At 48.8% G+C, this 23,266-nt stretch overlaps 1 protein-coding gene across 2 annotated transcripts in view; it reads left to right on the plus strand.

Annotated features, from left to right (window-relative positions):
* LOC138302076 (claudin-16-like) overlaps nt 1–23,266 on the plus strand; it is a 323,258-nt gene that overhangs the window by 294,051 nt on the left and 5,941 nt on the right. For both annotated transcript variants that reach the window (XM_069242462.1, XM_069242464.1), the window contains exons 4-5: nt 5,516–5,642; nt 8,199–8,360. In XM_069242462.1, coding sequence (XP_069098563.1) covers nt 5,516–5,642; nt 8,199–8,360 — 289 coding nt within the window. The remainder of the gene's footprint in view (nt 1–5,515; nt 5,643–8,198; nt 8,361–23,266) is intronic.

Raw genomic sequence — 23,266 nt, forward strand, 5'->3', positions numbered from 1 at the left:
TACAGCTATCACGCATCAGTATTCTGCCAATTACTTAGTACGGAAACGGACTCTTATTAAAACTATTGCCTGCTTTAAACACTGTCCATTTACTATATTTTAGCGCTGCTAAATCTTTTTTCACTAATTTAGTTTCCAACGCACTGGAAATTCACCTGAAACTAGCACAGAGCTGCGCATAGCGCTGCTTGGCATTATTTAGAGCCAATGGCCCTCATTCTGACCTTGGCGGGCGGCGGAGGCCGACCGCCAAAGTCCCGCCGTCAAGTTACCGTTCCGCGGTCGAAAGACCGCGGCGGTAATTCTGACTTTCCCGCTGGGCTGGCTGGCGGTCGCCTTCAGACCGCCAGCCAGCCCAGCGGGAAAGAGGCTTCCACGATGAAGCCGGCTCGGAATCGAGCCGGCGGAGTGGAAGCTGTGCGACGGGTGCAGTTGCACCCGTCGCGTATTTCACTGTCTGCGCAGCAGACAGTGAAATACATTTAGGGGCCCTCTTACGGGGGCCCCTGCAATGCCCATGCCAGTGGCATGGGCACTGCAGGGGCCCCCAGGGGCCCCGCGACCCCCCCTACCGCCATCCGGATCTCGGCGGTCCGACCGCCGGGATCTGGATGGCGGTAGGGGGGGGTCACAATCCCCGCGGCGGTGCAGCAAGCTGCGCCGCCGCGGAGGATTCAATGGGGCCGCGGTACACTGGCGGGACCCCGCCAGTGGTGCCGGTCCGACCGCGGCTTTACCGCCGCGGTCGGAATCCCCATTGAAGCACCGCCGGCTTGTCGGCGGTGCTCCCGCGGTCCTCCGCCCTGGCGGTCAAAGACCGCCAGGGTCAGAATGAGGGCCAATGTGTCTTACCATTGGTGGTGAATGGGCGTTCCCATGCAGCCACCCAAGTTTTTGACATTGAGCCCTTTTTACTTAAAAAGATAGACAAGGTTTAGCGTCAGAAACTATCACCCATTTCAGATTGGCACAATAAAGGAGAAAAGCTTTTTTCCCTTTATTTTCCGACTTTACATGCGTGCTGCACTTTACAGCACACGTACAAAGTAGGAACACCCTTGCACTGTTGCACCCTTGCACTGTGGTGGAAAAGTGTGTCAGTGCCACAAAGCCTCACATTTTTGCACCAGCATTAGGGAGAGGGGAGGAGAGTGCCATTTTCTGTAAATATGGTGCTATTCTGCTCTCTTCTCACCCACTGCAGCATCTGCAGCTGCTGCACGGCACTGCATGACAAACTGGTAAATATTTCCCTGTTTCTCATGCCTCCTTGGTCACCATCCATTACAAGAAGGGTGTTTCTAACCAAGCTCTTAGCTTGATTAGCTCCTTCCTCTAAAATAGTACCTGATCCATTTTTCTTTCTTCCTATAGATTTGATGCCCCATTGCTGAGCTGTGGTGTAGCCCAAAGATCGTGCTTGAGCTCAATTTCTTTAATGTTTACCTGTCCTCTCTGGCTAATGTCATTTGATCTTCCAGACTCGAAACTATATCATATCCAGGTCCTTATATGTATTTCAAATAACCATGATTTATTTCTGTTAAACCTGTGTGCTCGTTTAAGCTCAGTGGCTCTTGGATGCAAAAGAAACTGTCTCAAAGTTAACAGGGATAAGACCCAACTCCTCATGTTTGGCAGCCAGTCCTCTGTCTTGCCATCTCTGTGGTGGCCTTCTGAATTAGGCCACTCTCCGGGCCCTGTTTTATCTGCAAAACACCTTGGTATCATTGTTGACCATAATCTTTCATTCACCCTTTAAATCTGTCATGTTGCCAAGACTTGTTTTAGGCTCCTTAGCTAAGGATGTTAGTACCACTTCTTCCCTTAGATCAAACAGTTGTACATTCACTTGTGACATTCTCTATAGATTATGACAGCTCAACCTATCTGGGACTTCTTGACTTTCTCTTATGTCATATTCAGATCATTAAAAACTCTACAGCAAGGCTTATTCTAAACGTACTAGTTTGTGCTCCCATGACCTATCACCTTTGAGATCTTTATTGCCTTCCCTTAAAAAGCGTAATGAATTTATGGTTCTTTGACTGGTCCATAGAACAGTCTGCAACCTGGTTCTAACTACTTGAAGACATAGATCCGTCCTTATCGCCTCTATAAATGCATAGGGTCATTATCTTTCAAACTGATTCTGTTTCGTCATAATAATCTCTTTCCAACTGCTTTTAGCAAGAAACTGAGAGCCTTCCTTTTCAAGTCGTGAGTTCTTTTTGCTTTGTACTTTGTTGTAAATTCATCCTTTTCCATGTTACACCAGTATGCCTCAATGGTGCAATCACTTATGTGTTACATAATTATTATTGACATGCAATGCTTCCTAGCTCTTAATATTGGTAGAGTACTTGGAGGGCTTATGTGCTTCCTTATGGTTCTGGAGAGACCTCCCACTATCGCTGACAGACAGAGCCTCCCTGGTTAAAATGATAGTATTGCCACTGTGTTTATATATCTTGCAGGGCACATTGTATGAGCTCCCCAGGGGATACTTTAGGGAGCTAGACAGTTTGACCATAGACCTCTTATGGGCTGAGAAACGAAAGCGAATAGGCCCTGCTGAAGCAGACGTGGGAATGAGGAGGTATTGAGATTTCCAATCTGGAACTTTATCATTTTGCAGCCCATCTCTAGTATGTGGTCCATTGGTTGGACGAGAATGACAATTGGGAAAAGCGTCTTCTGCAGGGCACTCATGTGGATTTTACACTTCCCAAACTACTTATGTATGGTAACCGTGTGCCATTAACGATGCCAGTTCTGATCCATATGGTATGCTATGTCTGGTAACAGACAGTTACGAGTGAGCTTCGTCATGTACCTTATGCACAAAACATGCTAATCTGGTTGCTGAAACCATTTGCGGACAGAACGGAGGTGATTTCCTTCCAGAGGTGGCTTGATGGAGGCTGCAACGTGCTGGGAGATTTGTATCTCAGTGGCCAATTTATTACATGTAAGGAAGCGTTTAACTCCTTCATGTTGGGACTCGGGCAATACCTACAATATGTTAAAATATCTACTACAGCATGTTAAATCTGGCCTAGTTTCCCAGATGAGCCCTTACCCTCACAAACGCTGACCAGATATACTGGATTTATCAGGAGACCGTAGATTAATATCACATCTGCATCAGAGACTTCAGGAGGATCTACCAGGGATCATTCCTAAGGTACATGGTAAGTGGGAGGAGGCATTGGGTGAGGTCATCCCTGAGCGAGACTCGAAACTAGTAAACATGGGGGAGCACACTGTGAGATCCAATGCATGTTTTAAGTTCATACAATATAACTACACCCATCAGGCGTACCTTTCGCCTAAGACCCTGCACATTATTTACCCCACCCTCTCTGACAGGTATTCACACTGAGTTGGTCCCTGATAAGGACTTACTAGGAGGACATTTTACGAACTTTAAATGGTGCAACAGGCTGGGAGGTTCCATGTAGCCAGCTGGAGATGTTGCTTGGCCTGATCCCTGCCCCACCAGAGAAAAAGCTTAGCCGTAAATTTCTGATGCTCTGTTTAGCATTGGCTAAACGATGTATAACTATTAGATGGATGAGTGGGCTCCCCCCGGAATACAAGGAGTGGTGGCCTGATATGTCCGAATGGGCAGTGGCGAAGGAAATACAAATGAAACAGGTGAGGCGTGAGGAACAGCTGGAAGATGATTTGGCAGCATGAAGACAGATGATGACGGAGCTTCAGAGTGGGATAAAGACCGAAACTGGAGCTGGGGTTGAGCCATAGGAAACTGAACTGTGGAGATATAATGGCTGGCAGGACCAAGCTAGATTGATGCAATTATGTTCTGAAGGGGACAGTGAGTCTATAACAGCGACATCGGGACGACTGTGCCTACAAAGCCCACACAAAGATGTGAGATATGTTAGTTACACCACATGATTCTTAATCTATGACTATATGATAAAAAAACAAGATTATGATATTAACAACACGAGCATCTGGGGGAAGGGGTGAGTTGGGGATTTAATTAGTTTATATGATATTTGGATCAGATCCTGTGATTGTACACTTGTCATAATGTTCCAGAAATCGATGGGATATGTATGATGCAATATGACAATTGATATTGAACTGTACAAATTGTGGACACATTTTTAAAAAGTATATAAAAAAAAAATTAACATGCCAAACAGTGATGTCATTGAGATCATTTAAGTTGTTATCCTAACACATCATGGGGCATATTTATACTCCGTTTGCGCCGAATTTGCGTCGTTTTTTTCGACGCAAATTCGACGCAAAACTAACTCCATATTTATACTTTGGCGTTAGACGCGTCTAGCGCCAAAGTTCATGGAGTTAGCGCCATTTTTTTGCGTGAACACCTTGCTTGCGTTAATGATATGCAAGGTAGGCGTTCCCGTCTTAAAAAATGACTCCGATGCTATTGCGTCGGATTTATACTCCCGGGCAAAAATGACGCCCGGGAGTGGGCGGGACTAAAAAACCCATATTTGCGCCGGATTTTAGCGCCTGGGTCAGGGCAGGCGTTAAGGGATCTGTGGGCTCAGAATGAGCCCAGAGGTGCCCTCCCCTGCCCCCAGGGACACCCCCTGCCACCCTTGCCCACCCCAGGAGGACACCCAAGGATGGAGGGACCCACCCCAGGGACATTAAGGTAAGTCCAGGTAAGTCATTTAAAAAAAAAAAAATTGTGGCATGGGGGGGCCTGATTTGTGCCCCCCTACATGCCACTATGCCCAATGACCATGCCCAGGGGACAGAAGTCCCCTGGGCATGGCCACTGGGCAAGGGGGCATGACTCCTGTCTTTGCTAAGACAGGAGTCATTTCAATGGGGGATGGGCGTCGTAAAAAAATGGCGCAAATCGGGTTGTGGCGATTTTTTTGCCTCAGCCTGACTTGCACCATTTCTGGACGCCCATACGCCATTTTCCCCCTACGCCGGCGCTGCCTGGGGTATGTCGTTTTTTTTAACGCACACCAGACAGCGCCGGCGGCTAACGCCGGCTAACGTCATTCAATAAATACGGCGCCCGCATGGTGCTTCAGAATGGCGTTAGCCGCCGCTAATTTTTTTGACGCAAAACTGCGTTGCCGCAGTTTTGCATCAAAAAGTATAAATATGGGCCCATATGTGAGATCAAGATGAGTGCAGTTGATATGAAAGTTATAGTTTTCATGACAGGGGAACAAATTATGTTTTGTGTAACTAATTATATGTATGTTTCTAAAAGGATAGATAGATAGATTGATAGATAGATAGATAGATAGATAGAGAGTGAGAGAGAGAGAGAGAGAGATAGATAGATAGATAGATAGATAGATAGATAGATAGATAGATAGACAGACAGACAGACAGACAGACAGATAGATAGATAGATAGATAGATAGATAGATAGATAGATAGATAGATAGATAGATAGATAGATAGATAGATAATGAAAAGTAAAGTCGCTGTCAAAATTAATGTTATTCGTTATTTGTATCTTTTTTCTTTTTTTAATTAGATTAACAGCAAAGGCTCCGTAGTGTTAAGTACCCGATGCAAAGGACTTTGGCGTGAGTGTGTCTGGGACAAATTTGTGAAGATTTGGACTTGTGATGTGTTCAGCTCTTACTTAAATCCACATCCAGGTAATTATTCGAGTACACCAGATAATCCTGATCTCTTCTGGATTATAGAGAAATCTGTAGCCCTGACTCGGGGTGGTAATTTGTATACAGTTCTCAGTATATACACAGACACAGCAGAAATCTAATTGTGTGAGTGACTTTTTTTAATTTTGCATCTTGCATTTAAGTATCATTTTTAGTCATGGGGGACTGGTTTATGCAGAAAATGCCTCTAATAAGGGGCATTTTCTGCAAATGTTTGTCAGTATCTCATGTGACTCTTTTAAGTGAGGTATATCCACGTTTGTAATATTCATCAGATTTAAGGACAAATCTCATTTTGTATAATCTTGCATAATTGTTGTGAGACTTCAAGAATTGTTTATGAAGAAATGCGCAGTTTTTCACATGCCTAAATCTGACTGCCTCCTTCCAGTGTCGTGCTTTGCACCCTCAGGTCGAAATAAGAGAAGAGGAAATTCTCCAGCATCAAACTCAGTTTTACATGATGTTAGCGTTCTTCCCCACACTTGGTTAGTCCCCATTAAAACTAAATAAAAATGTATTTTATTTTACAGCAACGTTCTGTTAGCAGTGACATCTGAACAAATACTGTTGTTACTGAGTGGCCCTCAGAGTGCTCCAAATGCCTATTGTTAGCTTCCACATTTTCACTACAGTTCAAATACCTTATTTAGATCTTTGTGCAATGATTTATTCTATTTTTTATGTTTTATTCTTCAGACTCTTTGGAATTTTTTCTTTTCCTGATAATTCTTAACACCTTTTTTAGCCCAGTAAGAAAGGCTCCTGATTGGACATATGGTTAGGTGCTAAAATGCCCATCACACTGGTTGTTGCTCCGTGTGTTTGGAAATAAGGGACACAGTTTTAAGAGGAAGGACAATTAATGTGATTAATATGTTGGCAGCTTCAGGACATAGGGACAAAACCAATGCTCCATTCTCTATGGATGTCTTAGCATAGCTGGGTATGTTTGTAATTCAGAATACTGTACACAGAAATGGTGTCAGACCCACGTATTGTGTCCTAAATATCGTTTACAAAAATAAGGCCAAATGGGTGTAGAGTTTGTAACCAGTAGTAATGACAAGACATTTATGTCAGACGATATTCTAATAATGATAACCTGGTAGCGCTTATGTTTAGTCAGTAGTTGCTGATGGGGGGGCACCTCATTTTTGGGGGCTGGCACTTAGTTTTCCGCATCAAATATTTCCAATAGCAAGAGAGAGAAAAACAAACGAAGTTGAAAGACGGTGGAAGACAAAGACGGAGAAGCTGTCACAAAGGGGTCAAGGTAGGAAACTGCAAGAGTGGGGTACAGGGACAGGCAGTGTCTGGGGTGGATTAAAGAGGGAAGAGGTGGATTAAGACGACGCAGTCTCAGTATTCGGAGCTTCGATACTTGGTTGCTCCAGCCATGGTTTCTGAGCAGAGCTTTGGGCCCTCATTATTTTACAAACTAAGCACTGTCCTCAAGTATTGATCAGTGGAATCACTCCTAATTATGATATTGTAGTACATGTATCGTACATCAAGCACAGACTAGCAGGCCTCGGTGGGCTGATTTGGGCTGTGTTAAAAGTATAATAGCATTGTAACGATGGCCCAGTCCATGCTTTCACCAGACTGGAGCTAATACGCTTCATTCAGCCTTGCAAGGTATGGAGGATTTGTGTGAGAATGTCAGCCCCCCTTCACTTGGGTAAGACCAGGGCCAGGGTGGTCATGTCCCATGGACTTTGAACAAATTTAGCATCAGATGAAGTGGGGCACACGACCCTTCCTAGTCAGTGCTTTAAATGGAAAAATAGAAGTGCAGGTACTCTGTGATAGAGTACCTGCTTGTTTCCGAGAAGTGCCGGTACTCTCCAATTAAAAGTATTACGTTTATCTTGAGATATGCCGGTACTCTCCCTCTCAAAATAAAAAAGTGCCGGTACTCAGTACCGGAGAGTACCGGCCCATTTAAAGCACTGTTCCTAGTCATTGGGCAAGGCTGTGGAGAAATGCTGAAACCTTTTTTCGGCATTCTCAAGTAATACTGGTCTAAAAACGTAAGCTTGACTTTTATTTCCAATTGTTGTCATACAATGAATTGCTCTTTTATTTAGAGAACCTGCATGCATATAGACTGTGCTAAATTGATGGAGTTTCATTTTGGCCAGGTGTAAAGGCTAGAACTTACAAGTCCCTGGGAAGGCAGTCCCAATGAAAAGATAACATGTACTTTGTCAGAGTAGGCCGTTTGACAGCTGTAACTGCTATACCCCAGTTTATATACAGTAATGTTTTCTTGCATGAATAAACAACCTTTCTATAAAAAAATGTACTTTTTCATCAAGTCAGTGTACTCAAATAAGCATTTGAATAAACTGACTTGGTGAACCATTACATTTTATCTCGAAAGCAACAATTGGGACATTTTTATTGCTCCGGTAAGTCTAATGAATTTTGTATTTTTATCAGCATTTTTACAAAGTTGTTATCCTCTCGAGTTTACATCAACAGCCTTAAAAATGTTTCTGTTGTATGCTTTTGTCTTCATTCCAGGCTCAATAATTCTTACCAGATCTCTGATAATCACGTCAAGCATAGTCAGCGTGATGGCCTTCCTCTTCCTTCTTTTGGGATTCAAACATTTCAGTGTATGCCATGACTCGCTGACGAAGCAACAATATCTTCAACTTTCTGCTGCCTTTTATTTCCTTGTTGGTATGTTTTTATATGTTGCAGGTCTAATAAAATTCCAGCGCTATGGAAATTTTATCAGAATAATGTAAAAAAAAATGATGATCAAAATTGTAGCCTTTCAAATTAGGCATGCTGTGTTATTTCGTGAAGCCCTAGGGCCATATTTATAGGCTCCTAGCGCACAGGAGTGTCACTTTTTGTGATGCTCCTGTGGCGCTAAGCACTGTGCCGTATTTACAAGGTGGCATTAGCAGGGCGCAACGAGGAGGAATACTTTTATTCCTCCTCATTTTTTGCTTTTTCTATCACGCATAGAAAGAGCAAAATGGCAGAAATCATTGTTTATGTGCGGGAAGGTGCCCATTCTTGCACATAAACAATCATTTGAAAATGATGCTTCGGCACTTCCGTGTGTGCTGCGTTGTGCAGCACACACAGAAGTGCCAAAGCGCAATTAGTGATTGTTTATGTGCAGGAAGAACCATCTTCCTGCACATAATCAATCACACCCCTCAATGCAGACATCCTTGCACGATGGTGCAAGGATGCCTGCTTTGGCGCTAGCAGCTAAATTTAGCGGCAGCCCATGGGGAAACGCAAGGGTGGTCGCATTCACTTAAATACGGCGCATCTGTGTGTTTCTAAAGTGACGCACCGTGGTGCTGCCAATTTTGGCGCTGCTCCACTTTTCCTTAAATCTGGCCCCTAGTTCTTCAGTGGGCCAGCTATAAAAATGGAATTGTACATTAGATAGGCTTTAATAACATGAAAACTTGACCAACTGCCTGACATCTCTGCAAGTTATTTGTCATCTACAACATTAAGTGGAATAATATTCTGCACAGAGGTTCAAAACGTTAGACTAAATCTGAAAAATTGTCATTTTACTACCAACATAAAATATATCCAGAATTTGCTTGACTTTTAATTTTCTTCTCGTCTAGTAAAGTTTGTTTTGATTCCCTAGAGAAATAGTTGTGGAAGAAGATATTGAGGGCCTTGTGTACTAAAGTTTTTTTTCCAGACAAAACAGAGTGTGTGTGTGAAAACAGTAGGAGGCATGACAGAAGTGCTCCATTCCTCTTTGCGACTTGAAAAGGAATGTATCAATACATTGTCACCTCAGTTGCTGTCATAAAGCATTGAAAGAGTAACTGATTTGAAAGGGTTGTATACATATATTTGCTAGTTATGCAGTTTATAACGTACAACATAACTCATGCTGCCTAAGCTCAGTATACTGGTTTGCTGATGGATGCAAAAAAGCCTTTTAATCAAAACCAAAACATGGTGGATAGCATGAGTTATGGCACGTGTAAAGAAAGGGATTACTAATTGGAAAGGTTGTGAATGAGTCCTTCTCAAGTAATAAGTTTCACCTCGTGTTAGGTTCAACATACAGGTTCAATAAATAAATAATATCCGTTGAATGATTTCCCACTGAAACAGTTGATTTTGGCAGGAGGAGATTAAGTGGAAAATCAGCCTCCGAAGTCTTCTCATTCAGCATATACTTTTCACATATTTTCCTAGTTAAGGCTTCTACCTTCAAACTTGATCTCTTTTTTGTGATCCAGCGGAGCAAGCCTGAATCTGTATCTTATGAAGTCGTCTCTAAATCAGACACCTTTCTCAGGAGGTAGTGCTGAAGCTCCAGAGGTATTGGAAGTCCAAACATTTTCTAAGGTCGAACTTTTCAGATTTTCTGGAGTACTTTCTCTTGGTCACTGCTAAGGCTCCCAGGGCCTCCAGGGCAGCACTTAGGGACCAGAACTGGGTTCAGCAGAAGACACCAGCAAGTCCAGTAGAGTTCCATTTGGTACTGGTCAGCTAGTCATTCCATAAAAAAAGGCCTTCATTTGTGTCACTGTTGACATACAGGAGGTCAGCCACATGACACCTGGAGTTCCCTTGTCGTCCTGGGTATAAGTGAGAGTGAGTCCAGCCTTTCAAGTCTCCACACAGTTCACTGACAGCAGCTCCAGGTCTATTCAGTTCTTCTGCAGACCCAGACATGTTCTGAAGAGCTGTGGTTGAGGTGCCACTTTTGTAGTATTCACTAGCCAGTGGGTGGGATGACTCATGGACACTCCCTAAACAATAAGGAAAATGTTCCCAGGGGTAACCCTTCCCACTTTTGCAGCACATCCTGTTTACATCATCTCAAACTATGCCACAGTGCACTATTCTGAGGACAATCCCTTCTGCCCTTGGAGATTTCTAGTGTAACAGTCAAAAGTGTGTTTTGGGAATGCCCCCCAACTAACCACCATCAGAGTGGTTATGGATCCATCTCCTTGTCCCATTGGGGTGGTGCCAAGCTGGATACAGATGGCCCAGGGAACAAAGGCTTATGCTCACCAGATCTCCCTTTATACTTAACTATGGATGGGTTGACCTCACCCTGGTTTCTTTCAAGTTAATGAAATCCCTTGACTCTGCAGTTGCCCTTCCTGGGCTGGAAGAAGTCACAAACCCCACACCTAGGTCTTTCTCTAAAAGGCCTAAGCTATTGTGGAGGTATCAAGTATTTATTAACCCCTTCGCAGCCAAGGACGTAACAGTTATGTCATTGGCTGTGGCGCTGAGGTGTCAAGGACGTAACCGTTACATCCATGGAGTGGCTCGCTCCCACCATGAGCCTCGCCCCCATGCCCCCAGGACATGGATGAAAGGGGAATTGCTTCCTCTTCCACCCCGCCCCCTATTCCCCGCCACCCTCAGTGACGTCTGATGACGTCAGCACGCAATTGTGTGCTGACCTCATCAGAGGTCACCTCCCCGATCAGAAGAGAAATTCAAAGCATTTCTCTTCCGACCGGGAGGTGGGGGCAGGCAGAGGAATGAAAGGAAAGGAAAGGCCTTTCCTTTTCTTTCATGTCTCTGTAAGCATTTCTGCAGCCCGATCGTAAAGTGATCGGGCTGCAGAAATGCCCACTAGACACCAGGGATCTTTGTTTTTTTTTTTAAATTGGCATAAGGAGAGCGACCCCTTGGGCAAGAGTCGCTTCCCTGGAGGACAATCTTTTCTAAGGCCTTTTCTGCCCCCCGGGGACTATTATAATTAGGCCGATCTTCCGTCGGGGGGCAGAAATGTTTTTAGGCCATTCGGCCTATTTTTAGTAGGCCAATCTGCCCCCAATGGGGGAAGAAACCACTAAACAACAGGGATTTTCTTTTTTTATGAAAATTTCACTAAAGGGGAACAACCCCCTTAGGCAAGGGTCGCTCCCATGGGGGGCACATTTATTTTAGGCCATTTCTGCCCCCTTGGGGGCGGATCGGCCTATATTAATTAGGCCAATCTTCCCCAAGGGGGGCAGAAAACACCAGGCACCAGGGACTTTTTTAAAAAAAATTGTACAGATGGGGAGCGACCCCTTTGGCAACGGTCACTCCCCTGGGGGGCAAGTTTATTTTAGGCCATTTCTGCTCCCCTTTGGGGGCAGATCGGCCTATTTTTACTAGGCCGATCTGACCCCAAGGGAGCATAAACCACTAGGCACCAGGGATTTTTATTTATTGCCCTTGGGGGAGAGAAACCACTTAGGCACCTGGGATTGGTGTGTGTGTGTGTGTTCTGTTTGGGGGGGGGTAGCCCTTTGGGCAAGGCTCGCTCTCCATGGGGACACATTACTGTTGGCCATTTCTGCCCCCCTTGGGTGCCGATCGGCCTATTTTTATAAGGCCCATCTGCCCCCAGGGGGCAGAAAGCCCACCAGAGACCACAGAAGATGTTTTTTTTTTCAAAAAAAGAGTGTGGGGGTATCGCCATACCACCACCCCAAATAAATGGGGACAAAGTTGTTCTGCCCATCGGTGGGCACATGGGGCAATTACCCCCGATCCACTCCCTAGTATGGGCATGGTTATGCCCCCACCCCAACTGAGGGGGGTAACAGTCTGTCAGCTCTCCTCCCCCACACTAAAAGATCTTATCCCAATGGCAAGCAAGAGGACATTTGATTATTTTGGGTTTTGTTTTTACATTTGGGCCATGAAAGCTTGTCTAACTCTCAAAATCGTCCCACCTAGAAGGGTGAGGGCCGCACTTTTTGGACCCTGGGACACTGCCATGTAGAAAAGTCTATGAGACCTAGACACATCTGAAAACTAAACATCTGGGTAAGTCCAGGGTGGAGTGCTTCACATGCAACCCACACCATTTTCTTACCCACAATGCCCTGCAAACATCCAACTTTGCTGTAAATCACACATTTTTCCCACATTTTTGTGATGGAACCTTCAGGAATCTTAAGGAATCCACAAAATTCCTACCACCCAGCATTGTCGCATCTATACCGATAAAAAGTCTGCCCCACTTGTTAGCCTAAAAATGTTTTTTTCAAACTGCCTTTCTGGACCCGCTTTGGTTCCCCCTCAGTTTTCACATGTTTTTGGTTCTTCCCTTTTACAGGCACTTGGCCCCCCTACACAAGTGAGGCATAATTTTTACCAGGCGACTGAGGGGAACGTTGGGTGGTAGGAAATTTGTGCCAGTGCAGTGATCCCACACAGAAATGTGGGAAAAATGTGATTTTTTAACTAAATTTGAGGTTTGATGAGGATTCTGGGTAAGAAAACACAGGGGGATCCACGCAAGTCATACCTCCCTGGACTCCCTTGGGTGTCTGGTTTTCAGAAATGTTTGGGTTTGGTAGGTTTCCCTAGATGGCTGCTGATCCCAGGACCAAAAGCGCAGGTGCCCCCCTGCAAAAACAGGTCATTTTGAAATTGATAAATTTGATGTCTCCGCATAGCATTTTTATCAGAAGATTTGGGGGAATGCTGGGTGGAAGGAAATGTGTGACTCCTCTCAAATTCCAGAACTTTCTATCACCAAAATATGAGGGAAAAGTGTTTTTTTGCCAGATGTTGATGTTTGCAAAGGATTCTGGGTAGCAGAACCTGGCGAGAGCACCACAAGTCACCCCACTCTGAATTCCCCTAAGTGTCTAGTTTAAAATAAATTATAGGTTTGCTAGGGTTTCCTAGGTGCCGGCTGATCTAGAGGCCAAGATCCACAGCTAGGCAGGTCAGTTTTCTTTGGGAAAATGTGATGTGTCCATGTTGTGTTTTGGGGCATTTCCTGTCGTAGGCACTACGCCTACCCACACAAGTGAGGTACAATTTTTATCAGGAGACTTGGAGGAACACAGAATAGAAGAACAAGTGTTATTGCCCCTTGTCTTTCTCTACATTTTTGCCTTCCAAATGTAAGACAGTGTGTGAAAAAGAAATCTATTTGAGAAATGCCTGTAATTCACATGCTAGTATGGGGACCCTGGAATTCAGAAATGTGCAAATAACCACTGCTTCTCAACACCTTATCTTGTGCCCATTTTGGAAATTTAAAGGTTTCCTTGATACCTATTTTTCACTTTTTATATTTCGCCAAATGAATTGCTGTATACCTGGTATACAACAAAAACCCATTGCAAGGTGCAACTCCTTTAAGGCACTGCTTACCTAGGGGTCTTGATGAACCTACGAGCCCTATATTTCCCGCAACCAGAAGAGTCCAGCAGACATAATGGTATATTGCTTCTGAACATCTGAAACGACAGGAAAAAGTTACAGAGTAAAATGTGGAGAGAAATGCCTGTTATTTTCACCTCAATTTCAATATGTTTAATTTTAGCTGCTATTTTCTGTAGGAAAACATTGTAGGATCTACACAAATGTCCCACTGCAGAATTCAGAAGTTTGTCTACTTTTCAGAAATGTTTAGCTTTCCAGGAACCAGCATTGGTTTTACACCCATTTCCATCACTAACTGGAAGGAGGCTAAAAGCACAAAAAATCATAAAAATGGGGTATGTCGCAGTAAAATGCCAAAATTGTGTTGAAAAATGTAGCTGGGAAGATGGTGATTTTAGCACAGCAAACCCTTTGTTGACGCAAGTTATGGGGGGCCTAAGCGTGAACTGCTCCAAATAGCCAAAAAAAGGCCTGGCATCTGAAGGGGATAAGGCCTGGCAGCAAAGGGGTTGACTACCATGCATAATTATCTTAAATCATTAGATGAATCAATCACAGTAAAACAGACATTCTTTCACTTTAAACTCCAAAATACATAGGTGAGGCATGGAGAAGTCCACACAAGATTGACTAAAACTTTTCAAATACACTCATTGTAATAATGCATAGAAATAATACCTACACTCCTGTTAGCTTTTGCCTCTGCAGAAGAAAGTACACAAAGTGCATAAAGTGCAGTGCAAAGGTGGCAGCTCAATAAAACTTTAGGTCTCAAGGGTACCTGCAATGAGTATTTGCTCATCCAGTACCTGTTCATCCTTGAAAAGTAGCCATTGTTTCTGCTGTGGGAACACTCCTTACGCCTAATCAAGGCTAAGTACTGAGAGGGGCAAGCTGCTAGCAGGCCAGTGTGTAATTTGAGCCGGTGGTTTATGGTGTTTAGCACTGGCACTTAATTGCCAGCACCAGTACTTGACAGCTGCCATGTGGTGCTGTTTTTTGTAATTTAAAGATGAGCAGAACAAGAGTTGCTTACTTATGCAATATACATTGTAAACAACTAATACCTGCAACCCAAGCCATTCTGGTAGCTTTGGGGGCCTCGAACAGTATGAATTGTCACACTTGTAGCAGTGTGATGGTCTAGGTACTGCCATTGGCAGCGCTGACAGTGACAATTTGTGGTGCAAGCTGAGGTGCCTTGTAATGAGGGTCCTGGTACTTAGCACTGTAGCAGGCTAATGCTAATTGGCCTCTTGAGATTCAGGCAGACAAGGTCTAACTTTTTTAAAGGTTACTTTTTCTAAATATGTATATACAAAATCAGACTGGGTATGGAATTTTCTTAAGAAATAATTTTTTTAAAGTAGTTTAATCATCCTGGCAGTTTATTACAAACACAAGTTCCTGGAAATAATTAATATTTTACTCTGAACTTTAGTTTTGGGGCTAGGATATCTACAGCCCTTCACAGTGAAAAAGCATTTGGGGGCTAGTCAATGTAAGTACGAGCCAACACTAAACTCCAGCAGGTAGCACTTCAAATACTAGGCGCCACTTCTTGTGAACTACAAGACCTACTTAGGGGTGACATTTAGGGGGTGATTCTAACCCTGGCGGTCGGTGATAAATCGGCGGCCAACCCGCCAACAGGCCGGCGGTCGAAAAAATGGAATTCTGACCCTGGCGGGAACCGCCAACACAGCCCGCCACATTAACACTCCGACCGCCACGGCGGTGCAGACAAATAGCGTGGCGGTCACCGCCAACAGGCAGGCGGCAGACAATGTACCGCCCACACTATCACAACTCACCAATCCGCCACCTTTTCCGGGGCGGGAGCCCCGCCGATAAAAACACGGCGGAAACAGACTACGAACGGGAAAACGCGCACCAAAACACACTCCACGAGGAAGGAGGACAGCATGGAACCCGAATTAAACATCCTACCTGCTCTCGTCTACCTTCTCATCTACCACAAGTACGAACTCCGGCGCAGACGACAACGGTGAGTACTGCACCTACGACACACGGGAGGGGGGAGGAGGGAAGCTTACGGCACACACATATGCGACCCCCCCCCCCCAAACTATGTACACACTAATGCAGAGCAACAATGCACAGTGACACCACCCAAACCCCCCTTAAGAATGCAAAGACAGAAATAAATTGGGACGTAAAATTTATATAAAAAATAGACTCTGATATGGAGCGGTCAACTACGCAAAATATCCATAACAAAATGATACTATATACACTGCCATGGAGAACCGAGGCAATTAGTCCTGTACATGAAAGTTAAATGGAACAGTCCGTGGGCTACAGTGTAGCGACACAAGGGCAAAGCCCACACAGGAGACCTGAGTCCTTTGGAGAGAACACTGCAGGGGCATCTGATGAAAAAATTACAGGCACCTCAGGGGGAAGGGAAGGGGGAGGCACCACAGCCACATGAGTCCACGACGCCAGATCCACGAAGGGGCCACCATGCCCATTGATGTATCCTGGGGAGTGCAAAGCCACAGTCTCTCAAGTCTCTACAGTGGGTGGGTTGCCCACTTGACCATCCTGGGGAGTGCAAAGCCACAGTCTCTCAAGTCTCTACAGTGGGTGGGTTGCCCACTTCACCATCCTGGGGAGTGCAAAGCCCAGTCTCTCAAGTCTCTACAGTGGGTGGGTTGCCCACTTCACCATCCTGGGGAGTGCAAAGCCACAGTCTCCCAAGTCTCTACAGTGGGTGGGTTGCCCACTTCACCATCCTGGGGAGTGCAAAGCCACAGTCTCTCAAGTCTCCACAGTGGGTGGGTTGCCCACTTCACCATCCTGGGGAGTGCAAAGCCACAGTCTCTCAAGTCTCTACAGTGGGTGGGTTGCCCACTTCACCATCCTGGGGAGTGCAAAGCCACAGTCTCCCAAGTCTCTACAGTGGGTGGGTTGCCCACTTCACCATCCTGGGGAGTGCAAAGCCACAGTCTCTCAAGTCTCCACAGTGAGTGGGTTGCCCACTTTACCATCCTGGGGAGTGCAAAGCCACAGTCTCTCAAGTCTCTACAGTGGGTGGGTTGCCCACTTCACCATCCTGGGGAGTGCAAAGCCACAGTCCATCTGGTGGATGACAGTGTCCACTGCTCAAGGAGGAGGCATGGTGGGCACAGTGAACCATAAACAGTGCTTGACAGGAAGGGCCCAGCGGAGCGGTGCTTGACAGGACGGGCCCAGCGGAGCGGTGCTTGAGACGGCGGGGCCCAGCGGAGCGGTGCTTGAGAGGAAGGGCCCAGCGGAGCGGTGCTTGAGACGGCGGGGCCCAGCGGAGCGGTGCTTGAGAGGAAGGGCCCAGCGGAGCGGTGCTTGAGACGGCGGGGCCCAGCGGAGCGGTGCTTGAGACGGCGGGGCCCAGCGGAGCGGTGCTTGAGAGGAAGGGCCCAGCGGAGCGGTGCTTGAGACGGCGGGGCCCAGCGGAGCGGTGCTTGAGACGGCGGGGCCCAGCGGAGCGGTGCTTGACAGGAAGGGCCCAGCGGAGCGGTGCTTGAGACGGCGGGGCCCAGCGGAGCGGTGCTCTTCTGCACGGCGGGGCCCTGTTCAGCGGTGCCCATCTTCACGGCGGGCCCTGTTCAGCGGTGCTCTTCTCCACGGCGGGGCCCTGTTCAGCGGTGCTCTTCTCCACGGCGGGCCCTGTTCAGCGGTGCTCTTCTGCACGACGGGGCCCTGTTCAGCGGTGCCTATCTTCATGGCGGGCCCTGTTCAGCGGTGTCTATCTTCACGGCGGGCCCTGTTCAGCGGTGCTCTTCTCCACGGCGGGGCCCTGTTCAGCGGTGCTCTTCTCCACGGCGGGCCCTGTTCAGCGGTGCTCTTCTCCACGGCGGGCCCTGTTCAGCGGTGCCTATCTTCACGGCGGGCCCTGTTCAGCGGTGCTCTTCTCCACGGCGGGCCCTGTTCAGCGGTGCTCTTCTCCACGGCGGGGCCCTGTTCAGCGGTGCTCTTCTCCACGGCGGGCCCTGTTCAGCGGTGCTCTTCTCCACGGCGGGCCCTGTTCAGCCGTGCCTATCTTCACGGCGGGCCCTGTTCAGCGGTGCTCTTCTCCACGGCGGGCCCTGTTCAGCGGTGCTCTTCTCCACGGCGGGGCCCTGTTCAGCGGTGCTCTTCTCCACGGCGGGCCCTGTTCAGCGGTGCTCTTCTCCACGGCGGGCCCTGTTCAGCGGTGCCCATCTTCACGACGGGCCCTGTTCAGCGGTACTCTTCTCCACGGCGGGGCCCTGTTCAGCGGTGCTCTTCTCCACGGTGGGCCCTGTCCAGCGGTGCTCTTCTCCACGGCGGGCCCTGTTCAGCGGTGCCCATCTTCACGGCGGGCCCTGTTCAGCGGTGCTCTTCTCGACGGCGGGGCCTGTTCAGCGGTGCACATCCAGTAGGTCAAGGGAGCCAGACCTGGCCTGGACTCCCTGCTCAGTCGCCCTCCGACCGTGATGCTTCTGGACCCTTCGGGGACGGAGTCCTGGGCCCTTTGGTGTCCTCCTTTCCAGCTGGGATGTGGCATGGGGGGCCCACCTGCTCCGCGCTCCTGCTGCCTGACTTCTCCGCCCTGCTGCCCTTACGCTTCTTAGATGGGGCTCTCGGGCCCTTGCCTACCCTAGATGATGTGGCTGGTGAAGTGGGCGAAGTTTGCTCCTTGGGGGTAGCCGTGTCAGTCCTCGCACGGCGGCCCTTGTGTTTCCTGGTCCTCTTGCCGGGGGGGGGGGCTGGATGTGTCCTTGCTGCTGATTGAGGTGTCACTGCTGGCAAAGGGTGGACTCCAGAACCCATGCACAACAGTGACACCCGAAGCTGGGCTGGTGGTGGCTGTGGTGCTCTTGGGACGCTTTGCAGATGGAGGGGGTAGGTCATCGGAGGGAAAGAGGTCAAGATTAGCCAGGAAATGTTTTTTAGGGCCAAGGTAAAGGGTAGGAGAAGTGGTGATGCGAGTGGAGGAAGAGGATGTGGTTGTAGGAGAGTCAGGTGTGCTGTCATTGGGTGAAGGTGCTGGTGCTGTAGGCTGTCGTGAGGTGGATGGCTGTTGGGTGGGTGGCTGCCTGCGTTTGTGTGTCTTGGAAGAGGGGGTGACAGACACAGTGGGAGAGGACACAGGGGACGTGTAAATGGCAGTGGGGGTGGTGACTGCACGCGTGCGGACTGTACAGGAGGGTGTGGTGGTGATGGAAGCACTGGCTGATGTTGGTGTGCATGCAGGTGTGAGTGTAGACGTCACAGGGAGGGAGGAGGGAGACGAGGAGGAGGGGGACACAGGGGTGGCAGTGACTGTTGGAATGTCTGCATCTGGGTGTTGCTTGGGTGAGTGTTTGTGGGATCTGTGGTGCTTGTGTCTGGATGAGCTGCCCTTGGGTGTTGAGGTGTGTGCAGGCTGGTCAGATGGTGTGGATGGAATAGGCTGAGGAACAGGAGACAGAGACAGGCTGGAGGCAGTCAGAAGAGGGAGGCTGGAAACAGGGACAATGGCTGCCGTCAGTGCTGAGGCCAGAGCAGTGAACGATCGTTGATGGGCAGCCTGACCCGAATGAATGCCCTCCAGGTAGGCATTGCTCCGATGCACCTCCCTTTCTACCCCCTGGATGGCATTCAAAAGGGTAGTCTGCCCAACAATGAGCGTCCTCACAAGGTCAATGAGCTCCGCACTGAGGGCAGCAGGGGTGACAGGGGCAGGGGCTGAGGTGCCTGGGGCGAAGGAGACGCCCGCCTTCCTGGGCGAGCGGGCACGGAGCGTAGGCTGAGGGGCTGCAGGGAGGGCGGGGCTGGTGCGCTGGGTGGCGGCTGTACCTGTAGAGGCGGGGGTCCCGGATGTTTCCGCCACCGCTAGGGAGCACCCATCCGAGGACGTGTCTGTGTCGCTGCTCTCACCACCGGTCCCCGTTGTGGTGCTCCCCTCGCCCTCCGGATCACTGGTGCCCTCGGTGTCTGTTCCTGGGCCCACCGGGGCCTTGTGACTTGCAGCTCCCTCGTGCTCCGATGCCAAATCTCCTCCGCCTGATGATGCTAATGCACACATGCACAAGAAGATGAAGAAGAAGGGGGGGGAGAAAAAAGAAGACCAGGTTGAGTGCATGCAATGTCAACACCGTTGGCGGAGAGGACAGACACAGGAGCCTCATGCACTAAGCCGCGCATTCGGGGTACACTACTCAGTACTTCTGACTAAGACAACAGGTCAAGAGAGGACAAACGCGCAGATGTGTGAGGCTGGACCATCAATAGCTGTACTTGTCACCCTACAGAGGTGGGGGCCGGGAGCACAGGGCCATGCCTAAGGGAGAGGACTACACTACAGAAAGCGCCCTGGCCTAATGTCACCCACAACCCTCCTCCCCCACCCAGACGCTTCCACTGCGCAGAAAGATAGCAGAATGTGCTGATACTCACCCCCTTGTGTCTGCTTTGATGCTCTCAAGCGCCCATCCAAATCAGGGTAGGCCACCGCCAGGATCCGGGACATCAGGGGGGTCAGGGTACGACTGGCACCCCTCCTAGGTTGGGAGGCCATCCCCAGCAGTGACTCGGCGGTCTTCCTGGTTCCGCGGCGGATGTCCTCCCACCTCTTGCGGCAGTGGGTGCCCCGTCTGACGTGGACCCCCAGGGCCCGGACTTCCTTGCCGATGGCACGCCAAATCTCGACTTTCTGATGGGCGCTGACCTATGTGACATGTACAGGGTGGGAAGGAAAGATTCATCAACTTACTGCATGTTAGATGTGATTGGCCCCCCCTCCCCAACCTTGCCATATGGCACATGCTCTCATCTGTCGTGCGTTGCACTCCTCATTCGCCCCCCACCCCACCAACTTACATCCACCCCACTCCACACAGGCATCGCCCATTCCATGTGCACCCGGTGTACTTACCTGTTGGTCTGGAGGACCGTAGAGTAACGCATACTGGGGGAGGACCCCATCCACGAGCTTCTCCAACTCTTCAGACGTGAAGGCAGGGGCCCTTTCCCCAGTCGCAGCAGCCATTGTCACTTCCAGACCGAGGTCACAGCAGCACTTGCAGTATAGGTCCTCTCCTGTGATGATCAGGTCTCGAGTGATTAGGCAGATAGAAAATGGCGGTCACGCCCGCGGCGGTGCGTACCGCGGCGGTGCGTACCGCTACCGCCAGCGCACATCGTCATTGGCTCCTGAAACCCATAGCATTCAATGTTAACCAATGCGGCTCCGTGTAGCGGTCTTCGACCGCCTACCGCCACGGTGTGCTCCGCCAGCGCATTGACCTCACATCCCATTGTCCCACTTCACAGGTCAGGCAGCCGCCATTTCAAGGGCCCACATGGCATAATTTCTACTGCGACACACAGGCCTAGGCCTTGCATTGCCACACATACACGCCTTTCAAAACATAGATAACCATGTGCTATGCAAGCTGTGGTGAACGTACCAGTGATTGGCTTGACTCTGTGCTCCATGTCGTCATTCCTAGGCACCGTCCGCTGGGACTTGCGAGGAGAAGGATGAATCCTCGCGTGTACCGACCGCTGGTGGACCTGTCGACAATGGAAGAACGCCACATCATACTACGATACCGACTTGACCGTGCCACTATCAATGAACTGTGTGCCCAGCTGGAGCCAGCCCTGATGTCCCCCATCCGCCAACCCACAGGAATTCCCCCTCTGGTGCAGGTTCTGTCAGTCCTCCATTTTCTTGCAAGTGGCTCATTCCAGACAACAGTGGCCATGTCATCTGGAATGTCTCAGCCTATGTTTTCCAAAGTTTTGTCTAGAGTGTTGTCTGCCCTGACGAAACACATGCGGAGTTACATTATATTCCCTGAGGAGGTTGATTTGGCCACTGTGAAGGGTGATTTTTATGCCCTTGGACATATTCCCAACATCATTGGTGCCATTGATGGGACCCATGTAGCCTTAGTCCCCCCAAAAGACGTTGAGCAGGTGTACAGAAACAGGAAAAGTTACCATTCTATGAACGTCCAGGTGGTCTGTTTGGCTGACCAGTACATCTCCCATGTGAATGCCATGTTCCCTGGGTCAGTGCATGACGCGTATGTGATGCGTAATAGCAGCATCCCTTATGTGATGGAACAGCTACAGAGACAACGTGTGTGGCTAATAGGTGACTCTGGTTACCCCAACCTGCCTTGGCTATTGACCCCAGTGAGGAATCCCCGGACCAGGGCTGAGGAACGGTACAATGAGGCCCATGGGCGAACTAGGAGGATCATAGAAAGGACCTTTGGGCTCCTGAAGGCCAGATTTAGGTGCCTGCATATGACAGGGGGATCCCTGATGTACTCACCAAAGAAGGTGTGCCAGATCATCGTGGCCTGCTGTATGCTTCACAATCTGGCATTGCGACGTCAGGTGCCTTTCCTGCAGGAGGATGGTCCAGATGGTGGTGTTGAAGCAGCTGTGGAGCCTGCGGAGAGTGAAGAGGAGGAAGACTCAGAGGACGACACAGACAACAGGGACAGAGTTATCCAACAGTATTTTCAGTAGCACACAGGTAAGAATCAACCACGCCATTTTACTTTTCCTGCAAGCCTCCTGCTTCTCAACTTTGTCTATGACCCCCCAGTTCTTTTAAACTGATGTTTGATTTTCCCTTCCCTTTTCAGTGCTGTATGACCCACTCCGTGACTACTGCTTGGTTAGCCCATGGACTAATGCTTATTGATCTCGGTATGTGTTCAGCACAAAGTTAACAGAACATAATTGATTGGTAATGTGTTATACATTTGTAAATAATACAGCCTGACTCCTGTTTGATTTCAGTGCATTGAGTGATTTATTTTTTGTGCTAGATAATGGTACATGATATAAACACGGTGATGGGTGGGGGTGGAGTAATGGCCATGGCAGAGTCCAGTTCTCAGTCTCACAGGTGCATTGTCCATATGCCTGTGGAAGGATGGAGCAGGGGCAGTTCAAGGTTGGACATGGTGGCAATGTGGGACACTGGGATGACTTCAGGGGGTGTCTCATGCTGGCGGGGGTCTTGACATCCTACTCTGTCGATTTTTTTGATCTCAGGCTCCTCTTGCGGGGTGGTTGTTCTTCAGCAGGAGGTGGGGTTCTGGTGGCCTGTCGTTGTGGTGGGGCCTCCTGTCCACTAGCGCCGGCGGAGGTGGTAGGCTGTTCCTGGCTAGTGACAGGGGCCCTGTGTGGTGCCACATGGTCCCGCAACGTGTCTTCTATCCGGTTGAGGGCCTGGACTATGCTCCCCATAGCGGTAGAGATGTTGGTGAGTTGATTGGTGAACCCCATGTAGCGTTCCTCCTGCTGTGCCTGGATCTCCTGGAACCTGGCCAGTACCGTCGCCATCGTCTCTTGGGAGTGGTGGTAGGCTGCCATGATGGTGGTGAGGGCCTCTTGGAGAGTGGGTTCCCTGGGCCTCTCCTCCCCCCCCTGTCGCACAGCAGCCCTCCGAGTTGCCCTGTTTCCCCCGG

This window comes from Pleurodeles waltl, chromosome 6 (genome assembly GCF_031143425.1).
Source record: "Pleurodeles waltl isolate 20211129_DDA chromosome 6, aPleWal1.hap1.20221129, whole genome shotgun sequence".
NCBI lineage: Eukaryota > Metazoa > Chordata > Amphibia > Caudata > Salamandridae > Pleurodeles > Pleurodeles waltl.